Raw genomic sequence first — 14992 nt, forward strand, 5'->3', positions numbered from 1 at the left:
TGCCCTTTTTTTTCTGAAGTTGAGGTCTTATGTTTCATAATGTGGTTAGTGGGAGCAAGATAGGATCTGAAATCATGGTTTTAACCTGGTTTGTTCTCAACACAGTTTAAGTAAGGCACAGTTTTTCCAGTTCAGGCATCATGGGGAACTGTGATTGGTTTAAAAAAGATAGCTTTTGATAAACACATATGGTACTTCAAAAAGGAGAAGGGAGAGCAGAGCATGACAGACTAGGACTGCAATCTTATAAACAATTATCTGGGAGTAAGCCTCAAATCTTCTAGAAGCTTGTTCACCTGGCAAAAACAATAGTTTCTATTTACATCTGAACCAAACCATTGTGTATTTCTATAGATCTTATAAATATTTTAAATAAGTAGCATTCTGTTTGTAACATTTCATTACTAATTTTATTTGTTAAGTTACAGATGGGTAGCCGTGTTGGTCTGCCATAGTCAAAACAAAAAAAATTCCTTCCAGTAGCACCTTAAAGACCAACTAAGTTAGTTCTTGGTATGAGCTTTCGTGTGCATGCACACTTCTTCAGATACCTGAAGAATCTGAAGAAGTATCTGAAGAAGTGTGCATGCACACGAAAGCTCATACCAAGAACTAACTTAGTTGGTCTTTAAGGTGCTACTGGAAGGAATTTTTTTTGTTTTTATTTGTTAAATTTGACTTACTTAGATCAGTTTGGTATCAATTTAGTTTTTATGTGCACTTAATCATAGTGGATATTGAGAAATTTGCTTTAGTAACTTCAATCTTGTTTCATATAACAGAGGCTTATTATTGACTATCTCTCTTTAGACTGCTGGTGGAACGCATCTTTGCTCAGTATATGGTCCCTCACAATTTGGAAACAAATGAAAGAATGAAATGTTTATACTACCTTTACGCCACCCTGGATTCAAATGCTGTTAAGTACGTTTTACATGACAAATTTGGAACTAATAATGATGTTTGCAATGCTAATATAGCTAATAATCTTAGTGCGACAGAATTTTTGCTTGGATAATATCTGGATACAGACTGTGCTCAGTATTTAGTAGGTTAAGATTTCTATCAAAATCCATCCTTGAACATGAAAGAAGAGAAAATGGGAAAGAGACCTTGCTACATCTTTCATATTTTTTGACCGTTTACTTTGATTGTGAATTACAGTTTTCTCAGGCTGTTTAGTGCTTCCTCAAAGTATATTGCAAATATATTATGGGTGGAACAGAGTTGAAACTGGTTTATTTCGTTCTATATTTGGAGACAAATTGGCAAGGCTAAAATGAATTTGGTTCTAATCTGCCCCACATACCCCCTATTTCATGATGGGTGTCATTAATTATTGTCTAATAGGTATTAGCATCTCTGAGTACAATTCGTTTAGAAAACAATAGTGATAGAAATTATAGGATAATCCGAACTAGCACTATGTGCAAAGTTTTAGCTGCTTCTCTGTATCAGAATTTGTGTATAAACACAGATACATTTGTATAATGGCCCTGATATTGGCAGTTTTATTTTCAGTCCCTTTCCAATGATCTCTAACACGAGAACTAGTGTGGTATAGTGGTTAAAGTGTTGGATTAGGACCTGGGAGACCAGGTTTCAAATCCCTTCTTAGCAAGAAACTCACTTGGCTTGTCCCAGTCTCTCACAGCCTAACCTACCTCACAGGGTTGTTGTTAGGGTAAAATAGGAAGGAAGAAAATCACATGTCCAAACTTCAAACTGCCTCCTTAGCTGGTATCTTGTTTTTAGTGGGTGGTAGTCAACTAACTTCCCCCCAGAGTAGGCTCATGTAGATGAATGAATATGACTAAATCGTAATGGTCTGCTCTGAGTACAGCTTCGCTGAATATCACCCAAAGTATTTAAATAATTGAAGGGAATGGATTGATAAAAAGGAAGTTGAAAGAGGAAGTCAATAGGGACCAATCTTTCCAGAATGCTTGGATGGTATTCAAAACTGCAGTAATAGAAGCTCAACAAGGACGTCTAAGGAAAGCTATGAGAGGATACAATCATGGGTAATGAACAGAGTTAAGGAAGTTATTAGAGATAAAAAAATGGAAGTGTCATCCAAATGAGATGGGAAAAGGGAACACAAACATTGCCAAAGGAAATGCATGCAGACAATAAGGGATGCAAAAAAGCCCCAAATAAATGAATCTGAATAATAAAATTTTTGCTAAAGGCATTAAGGGCAAGAATATTGTTAGTTCTTCAGCAGAAGAGTAGGCCTTAAAGGCTTATAGCCAGGTGAATTGTTAACTGGAAGTTTCTCCCTATTCATAGTGCTAACAGTTTAGGAAGTTGCAGTTCTGAGTACTGTATCAGTTATTTGTTTCTTTATATTTTAACTATCAGGGCACTAAATGAAATGTGGAAATGCCAAAATCTACTGCGGCACCAAGTAAAGGATATGGTTGACTTAATCAAGCAACCCAAAGTAAGTTTATTTCCTTTTTAACTTTTGTGCATACTGCAAAATACTTAGTTCATGCTAATTCTTGTAGAAAGCTCAATATTCAACCGTGGTTGTGAAACTGCTATCCCTTTTAAGAAGCATCAAATAAGCAAAAGGAAAGTAGAAATTGTGAAGACTCTTAAGGCAGTAATTATCCCATTTAGCTATTGTCCATTTCATTGTTCTGCATGGGACAATGACAATAAAGATATCGTATATCATCCTTTTAACATGTTAATAAATATGTGAGAGATTAGGGTGTTTTAAAAAATAAAAGCATTAAAAACATTTATTTAATTGTGTTTACTAAATTTTATTATTTCATAACAATAATAAAAATAAAAGGACTGTCAGTTGACTATTGAACTAGGACCAGGGAAATCCATGCTTAGATCACTGCTCAGCAATGAAGTTCACTGGATGACCTTGGGCCAACTCATTGCCTCTCAGTCTACCCTGAGGATAAAATGGGCTGAGTGGATGAGAACCATGTATGTGTTCCTTGCAGGAAAGGCAGGATAACAATGAAGTGAGTGAATGAATGTGCAGTAAATATCCCTATTAATATTGGCTCTTTGGTAAAGACATCTTTCTTACAATCCATAGGTTTCTTACAGCCATAAGGTTTCAGACTAAATCATACTTGGAGTAGACCTATCAAAATCAATAGATTTAACTAACTTCAGTCCATGGATTTCACTAATTCTACTTTCAGTATGACTTATTTCAGGGGAAGGTAATCAGTTTCCTCTACAGGACAGATTATAGATAGGTAGCTGTGTTGGTCTGCCATAGTCAAAACAAAAAAATATCCTTCCTGTAGCACCTGTTGTCCAGTTGACAACAGGCTCATCACAGCTATCTGCCAATCACCCATTCCCACCACCCTTCTGAGTAATACCCCTCCCCACCTTCTCACTATATAGAAGGATCTGGCAACTTCTGTTTCAGTGTATCTGAAGAAGTGTGCATGCACACGAAAGCTCATACCAAGAACTAACTTAGTTGGTCTTTAAGGTGCTACTGGAAGGAATTTTTCATTCACAAATGAGTGGCTCCACCCACCTGTAACAATTCCCTTTCATTCTGATCTTAAGTGGGAAGAGGGGAGGTTTGCAGAAGATCTTTTGAATCTCCCTCCACCTTTAAGATCAGAGCTGGTCCTTAAACTACTGATTTCCTTTTCTTAACAAGCTTTCGGTGTACATCTGGATTTACTTGTCTGTATATTAATCTGGAAGCTTTGGAAAGAATGTTTCTGTACCTCTAAGGTTGAAACATGCTTACTTTGGCAAACGAGAGTTTACAGTCCTCGAGATGAGGCTTAACAGCCCAAGACACCCAAAGAGGCTTAGGGAATAATGGGAGGAGGAGATGTGGTTGTTAGGAAAAGGGTTTTTAAAAATGGCTTCTTAGGGCTTTTTATATGAAAGACCAAGTAAGGAGGACGTGATAGAAACTTATAAAAAATAGAGAGATTTCTTCACCCCTCTCAACATTAAAACGGGGGGGTTTTATTTTACATAGCGTATAATTAATGGGGTTTGCTGCTGCTGCAAGATTTTGGTGATGACTTTGTCTTAGATGGTTGACAACCAGAAGTGTTGGGCTTGTTCCTTTGGGAAACAGGATGGTGGTGGACCTCTTGTCTGGTTCAGTATGGCTCTTCATGAGAATTTTTGTTGGCTTGAAAAGGCATTTAAATGGCTCTTAGAGAGCTTGTAGTGAATTAAAAAGAGAACTGTTTTTGCATTTAAGACTTTGCTTTCCTTCAAGGCTCAGTTGGAAATTAAACTGCTCTTAGGCTAGGATGAACATAACCATTGGTTAGTATAGTTCATCCCTGTGTGAGGTGGTAGCCTGAACTGAAGAAGAACCATTGGCCCTAGACTTGCTGTCAGCTTTTCTTCTTCCCAAGTGGAGCTGTTGTGTTCAAAATAGCAAAAGTGATAGCAAAATGTAGCTCTGCTATTTAGGACATGGAGTGATGCATGGATATGGACAAGACATTTGCACGTCAAAATTTGATGGACGTGTTGGAATGCATTCCTTGCCTCAGAATTGTATGCATTGCTATGGAGCCATTATTCTTTCTCCCCTCATCCTGAAACATTCTTCCTTAAGATTAAGAAAGTAATATGTGGAATAATTTCAAATTTCTGTTGTCCCTCTATAGCTCCCCATACTAGAGTAACTATCAAAGCTTTTTTTAAAAGAAATGGTGTTCTTCAGTCTATTAAGCAGCAAAATTGTGGTAGTAATGGCAACTCGGAAGGAGCATGTTTTCCATGGGATTGTATATCTAAATCTGTGATCTGTGAAAGGGTCTTTAAAGCAGATTACGCAGAATTCTGACAGGTAATCAGTGACTTATGCTGCCTGGCTTTTCTGATAAGGAGTAGAAAAGCTTGATTCAAATAAATTGCTTCGTTTGTGCTTAATCCTCTGGAAAACTTTGCAGCAAGAACCTGACAGACTTCAGCACCAGTATTGGATTTCATTCCCGCTTAATGATGGGTCTGAATTGTTTGAGTTGTTCTGTAAGGCTAGACTGTACTTCAGAACTTTTAGCGGTTGCCATTAGAAACATTGCCTCTCCATTCTTTTCCAGTTGACTCAAAAGTCAAAACCTGAGTTGTTGAATTTCTTGATGGCTTTTTTTTTAAAAAAAACATTTTGAGAAATTTTGCATGAAGTGAGATAGGGATATGGCGAATGAAATCATTTCTGACAGCTATCTGGTTTCAATCAAATAAGCTAATATTGTATTTATTACTACATGCTGGCATTTTATTCCTTTTTAAAAATAAGTATTTTTCAGTAATATTTTTTTAAAATAAAGGAGTCCTCCTTTTCCCATTATAACTAGATTGCCCCTTTCTGACAGGTGTTCATGGTTCTCTGTTTATAGGCAGTTGTTTATAAAATTAGTAGGGAGTTCATGTGTTGACAATGTAAAAATGAGAACATTCTTGGATTATGATGGTATTTTATTAGAAAAACAGCAACAGTTTATTGCACACTGAATTAATGAAATGAAATAAGACAGTCACGAGTATCATTGATGATGTAAAACATCTTTTTAATATAAGATAAAATGGAACGTTCATATTGCTGCCTTCTCAAACCTGGTGCCCTCTATATTTTGAACTATAATTCCCACCAGCCCAAGCCAGCATGGCCAATGGTCAGATGATGGGAACTGTAGTCCACAGAGTATCAGCTTGGAGAATGCTAAATGGAATTTAGTTATTCAAAGAGGGCTGGTTCTTAGTATTTTTATTTTTTTTTTGCATTAACTTTTTCGTGTAATTTTTCAAATTGGCAACACTGTATCTGTTGCTACTATTTATATTATGGTAAGGTGATAAATATACTTTTAAAGGCAGCAACCTGAATATGGTTTAAGGAAACACTACAGATGGTTTTGCCTGCTGTTATAAAAAGAAATACACTGGTAAAAATAGAGTAGATTATGGTCTTTGTTAGGTGGCTACTGCAGAAACCCACATTTTGGGGTTATTATTAGGCTTGCTTGGTCTTTTCCTTGGTCCTTAATTTTTTTCCTGATGATTTCCAACAGCACAAACCTGCTTGTCAAAATGTAAACCGATTGTGAGTAAATATGCTTAGGAATGTAGCATATATATATCTCTATATACCCATCATGGTTTTAAGAGCAGCGGTGGACAATTACCTTATTCTCTGTGTTGAAATCCAGCTTTATATTGTATTCAACTTCTGTATAAGTATGATGTATAAAAATGATGTTATCTATTTCTGAAATGATGGTGCAGCATTACACCTGATGCTGTGTGAGTTCACAATACAAAGTCTTGACATTCAAAAGTGCTTTCTCATTTAATTTCCAGACAGATGCCAGTAGTAAAGCTATATTTTCAAAAGTGATGGTAATAACAAGTAAGTTTTTGAAAAAGGTTTTAAAGCTTTAATACTTTAACACTGTTCCCTTGCTAATTTTTTTGTTCAACTGTTGATTGAAGTACTTTCTAATTTGGAGAGAGTATTAAGACACTGAGGTCTGAAATGCCCCACCCAGAACAAGTTGTGTGAAGAATATTGTTAGCATAAGCACATATATCATCAGTACAGTTAGTGGTTTGAAATTTAGAACTGAGGAATGGTGGGGGAATATTTTTTCACTGGGCGGTATCTAACTACAGTAATACCTCTGGTTGCGAACCGTCCTCCTTGTGAACATTGGCGGGCTACAAGCTCAGCTAACCTGGAAGTAGCTGTCCTGGTATCGAACTTTGCTTCGGGATGCGAACGAAAATCACACGCCATAAGCATGCGCGCAGCCGGAGGCCCTGGAACAGATTAAGTTTGTAACCAGAGGTACCACTGTAATATGTTCTGTCAGATGCGGGTGGTGCTGTGGGTTAAACCACAGAGCCTAGGACTTGTCAATCAGAAGGTTGGTGGTTCGAATCCCCGCGACAGGGTGAGCTCCCGTTGCTCTGTCCCTGCTCCTGCCAACCTAGCAGTTCGAAAGCATGTCACAGTGCAAGTAGATAAATAGGTCCGCTCTGGCAGGAAGGTAAACGACGTTTCCGTGTGCTGCTCTGGTTCGCCAGAAGCGGCTTAGTCATGCTGGCCACGTGACCCGGAAGCTGTACACCGGCTCCCTCGGCCAATAAAGCGAGATGAGCGCCGCAACCCCAGAGTCGGTCACGACTGGACCTAATGGTCAGGGGTCCCTTTACCTTTACTATGTTTGCCACAGTCTTAAGATGCCACAGTAGAAGCTAACTACAACTGGTTTTGGGGTGGGGTTTTTGTTTGTTTGTAAGTATTAGGCTTCTTAATTTTTTTCTATTAAGTGATATAAAAGTCCCATTGAACCTAAACATATTTCACTTCCTTAAAGGAAATTTGCCAGATCCTGGCAAAGCACAAGATTTCATGAAGAAATTCACGCAAGTTCTCGAAGATGATGACAAAATTAAGCACCAGTTGGAAACACTTGTTAGCCCAACATGTTCATGCAAACAAGCTGAAGGATGCGTGGTAAGAATAGGTATTAAAGCATAACTTTTTGGTTATTGAATTGTCTTGTCTGTCAATCAACTGTTGGCTAACATTGATTATTGCAGCGAGAAATTACAAAGAAGCTAGGAAATCCCAAGCAACCTACAAACCCATTTCTGGAAATGATAAAGTTCCTGCTGGAGAGGATAGCCCCCGTGCACATTGATACAGAATCTATCAGGTACCTCTTTTCACTTAATTTAGTGGTAAAATTCAATAAAACTGGCAGGAGGTATTGCACAGACAGGTTTATTATTGATGAGAAAATTTACTTTATTCCTCTCTTGATGATTATATTATAAATAGTAATAACTATAAAGCTGAGACAAAGAAAATTGCAGAAATTAAATTTTTACCACTTTTCATAAGGAAAAATGAAGTAAGTCCTCTGAATAGGGAAAAATTTCAGGGGTGGAAGCCAAACATATTAGCAATGTGTTGGGGCAGGGAGTTGCTTATGGTGGCAATAGATTCATTGTTTTAGAATTTTAATTTTTTGCACTAGGTAAGAAAGGGTTTTGCAGTCATTGCTATTAGCAGCAGCAGCAAAAGAGGAGCTCTTCTGGGCAGCCATAGTTTTCCCACCCCAAAGGCTGCTGAAATTATGCTACGTACTTTGTGTGTAGCATTATTCAAGAGGTATACAGGGCGGGTGGGGAATCACAACTATCCAGAAAAGTCCTCTTTTGGTGTCAGTGAATTCTCACAACATTACAGGTAAGATTTGTTTTTTAAATTAAGCATGTTCCCTTACAAAAAACAATGAATAGGTATAGCTGCTCCACCCATGAAATCAACAAGATGGTTCTCCCAAATTTGTCACTTCCAAAAGGGGTAAGGTGTTGGGTTCATCACTAGTTGTAACCAGTAAAAACAGCAATAGCTGAAGTCCTAACCTTTGTGCATTTATAACAATGTTTATGATCAACATAATGGACATCACCTAAAATAATTTTTAAAAATCACTTTAAATTACCATTAATTCAGTGTTCTGGCTTTCCATTTAGGATGTTTGCTTAGCTATAAAAAACATAAATGTAATAGAAAGTATTATTCATGGTAAGGTAAAGGACGGTCCTTTGCTTTTACAAAGGCGACTATGGGTTATTCATAGTAGTACATCACAATCAGTACTGTCAGTTGAGATTTAATCAAAGCTTTTTAACAATGTATAGTTATTTACTTGCTAAGGAAGGAAAATGTCTATCTTAATATGTCATCCAACTTTAGCAAGGAATCAAAAAGGAAGTTTTGGTACTAGTAATGTAAATAGCACTAGCTATAGCTCAGCAAGTATAAAATTATCTACTGGTGATTAACTTTGATCTTGTCCTTTGTTAGTGCCCTAATTAAACAAGTGAACAAATCTATAGATGGGACAGCAGATGACGAGGATGAAGGTGTACCGACTGATCAGGCCATCAGGGCAGGTCTTGAATTGCTTAAGGTAAAGAGCTCCTCTTGTACTTAGTGAGAAGCATTATTGGAAAAATGGAAGCTGTGGTTGGGATGGTCTAAAGCAGGGGTGGCCAACTCCCAAGAGACTGCGATCTACTCAGAGAGTTAAAAACTGACAGTGATCTACCCCCTTTTTGGGGGTTCGGGTCAAAGTTGTTGGGGTTTTTTCAGGGAGGAGGTAAAATGTTGAGCTTTTTTTAGGGGAGCCACAGTTCTTTGGGGGGAGCCAATGATCTGCTAGTTATCTACCGCAGACGTCCAGTGATCTACCTGGAGATCACAATCTACCTGTTGGACATGCCTGGTCTAAAGCATGAGACAAACTTGTGAGTATTATGTAGGCTGGGTATGTGTGTCTTATTTAGGGTGCAGCTGCTGCATAGCCAGATCATATTATTGATGATAAATGGAGAGAATGAGTGCTGTGTTAGTCTGTCTTGCCATATGTTCCCTGTGCATTTTAATTTTATAGTTGAGAGCTGCTGTTATATTATTTGGAGCGTTGCCACTGGCTACAACTAGGCATTTAGTGGATGTATTTTTTTGCCGTTGATTTCTCCTGGTATATAAAAGATTACTTAATAATTGAGCTGAGTAAATATAGTCATATAATGGTTCGGTTTGTATGGGGTGTTGTGAGAATAAACTTTAAAAGAACCATATTGCTTACTTTGCAGGTGCTTTCGTTTACACACCCTATCTCATTCCATTCAGCTGAAACTTTTGAATCCCTCCTGGCTTGCCTGAAAATGGATGATGAAAAGGTGGCTGAAGCGGCACTGCAAATTTTCAAGAACACGGGAGGCAAAATTGAAGAGGATTTCCCACACATCAGATCGTGAGTTAAATACAGTACCTTTTAGGCCGTCCATATTAAATTACAGTTTTAGAATTCTTGGGCAGAATTTAGCTCTTAGGGAAGTCAGTAATGAAACACTTAATTTTGATGACGTTGGGTTGCACCTGTTGCTGCCACTAAATAACAAGGCGCTGTCACCACCCTGGAACAGAAACAAGCCAAAGTCTGGCTTGTGTTATATATGAATCTGGGATCGTGGTTTGTTTCTCTCCCAAAAAATTCATAAACAGTAAGCAAGGAGCAAACCTTGGCTTGTAATTGTAGTTTGTTTGAAGAGAAACAAAGTATGATCCCGGGTTTGCATATAAACGACAAATCAGACGGGCTTGTTTCCTGCCTAACGTGGCAGGAGTGGAGCAGGAAAGAAGCCAAGTGTGGACTTTTTGAGCAGGGTACAACAACATGCTTCTCATTCATGTTAAAACATAGTTTATGTTAACTGTGGTTTAATTTTATCTGAGAACCAGGGCATTATGTTAAAACAAAGCAAGCTCTGCTGATGATAGTTGCCAGGACACAGCTGGAGATGATGTATTTCTGTTGAAATTGGTTGACTTTTATTTTTCACAGTCAACTTGAGGCCTGCATTGTTCGGCTTTCCTTAGCATAGTGCTGAGAGAAGTGCTCCTCATATTGCTTAAAGTAAAAAAACAAAAAATATTTTAGAAAGGAAAGTCATAGATAGAGGCAGATATTTTGGTGCACCAATTATCCTGAGAGACTGGAAATACAGCCACGGATCTTCAGAATGATAACCACAGACTTTCAAACCCTATGGATTTTGGCTTGGTGGGTTTGCTCTCTGCATTCAGGGAAGACCTGTTTTTTTCAGACTACTGTGGAAGAAAAATTAAGTACTTGAATATAGCTTTTGTGCTTCTCCCCCTCCACTTTGCAAAAAATAAAATAAAAATGAAACATCTTGACTGCTACATTTATATCTATTTAAAGCAAACAAAAGAAATCTGGCAGATATACATTAACAAAAAAAACTTTTTACTTTTAGTGCTTTGCTTCCAGTTTTGCATCATAAAGCTAAGAAAGGACCACCTCGCCAGGCCAAGTATGCTATTCACTGCATCCATGCAATATTTTCCAGTAAAGAAACACAATTTGCACAGATTTTTGAGGTAATTGGAGGGGTTTCTTGGTGGGGGGAGGGGAATTTTATAGCACATTTGTATTTTTCTGGGAAACTGCCATACCTAAATGCTTGATACCCGAAAATATTGCAGTTATGAGTGGAGCTAAAATGTGCTTCTTGAAGAACATTTGGTTCCATTCCTTGTTCTGTTTGTTTGGGGAAGAGCTATAGCTCCCTGCTAGGACATCTTCCTTGCCTGGAGACCGTTCTGGGTTCGGATGGACTAAACGAGATGGACCCAAGATCTGACTCAATATAAGGCAGTTTCCTATGTTTCTGTGTTCTGAACAAAAGTGATTATCTTTAACTTAGTTCAACAGCCTGCTAATTAAGGGCATGTCAGTTAGGTTTACTTTCATTAATATTTATTAATACTCAATGACTGTATTTACTTTTTAGCCACTGCATAAGAGTCTGGATCCAACCAACCTTGAACATCTGATTACACCTCTGGTTTCCATTGGCCACATAGCCTTGTTGGCACCTGATCAGTTTGCTGCCCCATTAAAGTCCTTGGTGGCCACCTTTATTGTTAAAGACTTGTTAATGAATGACAGGGTAAGAACTTTTTTTTTTACTCATAACTTTATTTTTTACAGCAAGAAATTCAGAAACAGGAAAAATAAAGTACTACTTAAAAAAATGTCTGCATAGATCTTTTCTTCACACAAGAGCGAAAAACATAAATATATTTTTCAGACTGTGTCAAATAAGCCTCCCTGGGTTAGTAACCAAATTACTTTAACCTAATATTAATTCAAAGCAGTAAATCCTTGAAAAAAATTCCCCTGCATCTCTTTTTCATCCCTCCCTTCCCACTTTTTATTAAAATACACACAACCAGATTCTCTACTATCACAAACTGCTACATGGATTCTCTTGAGTATTACAGTGTTCATAAATTCAAAGCATGCATATCTCTGAATTATAATCCTCGATTCCAACTTTTATAAAGTGTCGCAAACACTGCATTTGACATAATGCTAAGTCAAGTTTTGTTTAGCTCTCAGGGGTCACAGAACATGTTTTTCCTTGCAAACATGAACATATTTACAGCATTTTTTCCACAAGAGAAAACAAGCCAACATTAGGTGTGCAGGGTCTTAACTTACTCAACATACCATGGCTAAAACAAGTGATGGTTTAGCGTTGCTACCACTATAATCCATGCCTTCCGAGTATGCGATTTTTGTTGGTAAAAGAAAAATCCATTTAGCTTACATGGTTAAATTGGTGTATGCATAGGCACCCAGTCCTGTATTCCTGGTTTGGTTCACAAGAATAATATAATATATATCTATACAGAAGCTGTATATTAAGATGAAGTAGAGAAATAACAGTGGTCTTCTCTGAATATTGTATATGAAACGAATTGTATAATTTTATTCAGATGCCAGGTAAAAAGACAACTAAGCTTTGGGTGCCAGATGAAGAGGTTTCTCCTGAGACACTTGCAAAGGTGAGTCACTTAAATACTTGTATTTACATAATTATCTTCCTATCACATTTTTTTTATTTGTCTACAATGCTACTTTTACTTTCAACTAATTTGTTGCTTTCTCTGTCTGATCTTCCACCCTTCTTAAAGTAGCTTTTTGTGAGACTCTTTAAGATATCTTACATGTTAGACACATCTTTTAATTGGTTTATGAACTATCAGTAAATAACATGGTGCATATTAAGCTTATGCAGCTTCCATTCCGTATTATTTGTTAAAATAACCACCTCACACACAAATGGATGTCGTTATTTATTAAATTGTGGACACCATACATTTTACAGTTAGATAGCCGAGGCTTTAAAGCTTCTAATCAGATACAAATATAACTAATTCCTTGTAACTACTTTCTCAGTAGTGGTGGTCTTAATCTTTGGCTTCACCTTATACAAAGGATGCTAGTTGTCCTCTGTTTAGAAAAAAAAGGTTACTATGTGAGAGCAATTCATACTACAAACCCACCTAAATGGCAGCTTTTGGAGGTTTATCTGTATGTGAATGGCTATGTATTCCTAGCCTGTCTTGCATGACTGGTGCTGTATACCATCGGTGCTCAGTGACAGATCTATGGGATACAGGTAGGTAGCCGTGTTGGTCTGCCGTAGTCAAAAGCAAAATAAAAAAAATCCTTCCAGTAGCACCTTAGAGACCAACTAAGTTTGTTATTGGTATGAGCTTTCGTGCGCATGCACACTTCTTCGGATTCTTCAGATCTTTGGGAAATAGTGATACAATTGACTACTTAGTGTGGGAGACCCACTCTTTCCCCCATTTTGTGTTCATTTGTTTCTGAAGAGCCTAAATATGGATTTACAGTGGTTTTCATATCATGGGATTGTTATGGTCCATGAAGAATCCATGAAACTCCAGTAACTTGGAAGTCCAGTTCCTAATTAAATATAGCATTACATTTTTTCCTGCCTTTACATTTTGTCCCCTGTCTTTCCTACTTTATCAGGTTTTGTGGTTCTTCCTTAGTCCTGTCAGTCATTCTCTATGTATCATTTTACTTCTCTTTGAGGCCTACCACACAGTCACTAAATGCATGTTGTGTTTAATGACTTCTGCCTCTCTGGTAGGGCAGGTTTTTTCCCCTTATGGCTGGAAGAACAACAGCAAGACACTCACTAGGGTGGTAGAGAACAGATAACTGCCACACAGCCTTCTTGGTTGACCTTTTAAATATTGTGTGTGCTTCGAAGTAGGGCAACTTGGTCAGGAAGGCCTGCAAACTTAGCAAAGGCACAAAAGCAAATTCTGCACTGATCACCAACCATTGACCATGCTGGCTGGATCTGATTAGAACTTGGAGACTGCTTTATCTTCAGTAGTCAGGGACGCAGGTGGCGCTGTGGGTTAAACCACTGAGCCTAGGACTTGCCGATCAGAAGGTTGGCGGTTCAAACCCCCGCAACGGGGTGAGGTCCCGTTGCTCGGTTCCTGCTCCTGCCAACCTAGCAGTTCGAAAGCAACCTTCTGGCGGGAAGGTAAACGGCGTTTCCGTGTGCTGCTCTGGTTCGCCAGAAGCGGCTTGGTCATGCTGGCCACATGACCCGGAAGCTGTACGCCGGCTCCCTCGGCCAATAAAGCGAGATGAGCGCCGCAACCCCAGAGTCGGTCACGACTGGACCTAATGGTCAGGGGTCCCTTTACCTTTACCTTCAGTAGTCAGTGGAACAGCAAGGTGAGAGGAAGGAGCAATTTACTCAAAAAGAAGAAGAGCCACAACTTGATGTGAATTAGCTTCTAAGCTGCTTTTGGTGGGATGGAGATTTTATATTTATATTTGTGTGTGTGTGTGTGTTCCCATTCACCAGATTATGTGGTTTCCTATAAAGCCTTTTTTTTAAATGAACAGCATTTTTAGAAAAGTGTCCTGCTATGTAATTACAGAGACATTATATTGATCTACTGTACTTGTTATAATTTGCCTCTGCTGTTTGTCATATTTGTTTCAGATCCAGGCCATCAAGATGATGGTTCGATGGTTGATAGGAATGAAGAACAACCTCAGTAAATCAGGAACTTCTACCCTGAGGTTGTTATCAACAATATTGCACAGTGATGGAGACCTGACAGAACAGGGGAAAATTAGGTATATAAATAATGGATCGAAAGCTAGTTTTGGGGTAATTTATTTCAGCTGGCATAGAAAGTGGAAGCATGTTATAGCTCTGATCCAGTGATACACATGAAAAACAGAATGCTGCTGTGTGCTTCTGCACATACGTGGTCAACATGGAGGGTGGTAGTGTTTAAACAGGTAATTGATGTTCTTAAACTGCCAACTGGGCCCTCTGTTTACTTGGCACATGTGGCTGTGGATTCCGAGCTGTAGTAGACACTGTACCAGTTTTTCTTTCTTCTTAAGGAATTTTTGTTGTCATTTATCACTTTCAAAGCACATACAGTTTGCTAAACATTGTGGAAAAATAGAAGATAAGACCGTCTCTGCCCACAGACTTGCAGTCTAATACACTGTGCACCAAAGAAAAATAGAAGGAAAGAGGAAAGAAA

The 14992-nt window shown here is 38.2% G+C and overlaps 1 protein-coding gene across 1 annotated transcript in view; it reads left to right on the plus strand.

The window, feature by feature from the left end:
* The window catches only part of PDS5B (PDS5 cohesin associated factor B), a 68807-nt gene that overhangs the window by 38824 nt on the left and 14991 nt on the right, over window positions 1–14992 (plus strand). The window contains exons 13-23 of the mRNA XM_028726484.2: window positions 811–924; window positions 2365–2446; window positions 6337–6385; window positions 7356–7495; window positions 7582–7697; window positions 8858–8963; window positions 9652–9812; window positions 10840–10963; window positions 11377–11535; window positions 12368–12436; window positions 14434–14570. Coding sequence (XP_028582317.2) covers window positions 811–924; window positions 2365–2446; window positions 6337–6385; window positions 7356–7495; window positions 7582–7697; window positions 8858–8963; window positions 9652–9812; window positions 10840–10963; window positions 11377–11535; window positions 12368–12436; window positions 14434–14570 — 1257 coding nt within the window. The remainder of the gene's footprint in view (window positions 1–810; window positions 925–2364; window positions 2447–6336; window positions 6386–7355; window positions 7496–7581; window positions 7698–8857; window positions 8964–9651; window positions 9813–10839; window positions 10964–11376; window positions 11536–12367; window positions 12437–14433; window positions 14571–14992) is intronic.

Source organism: Podarcis muralis, chromosome 4, assembly GCF_964188315.1.
Source record: "Podarcis muralis chromosome 4, rPodMur119.hap1.1, whole genome shotgun sequence".
In the NCBI taxonomy this organism is placed as follows: Eukaryota; Metazoa; Chordata; class Lepidosauria; order Squamata; family Lacertidae; genus Podarcis; species Podarcis muralis.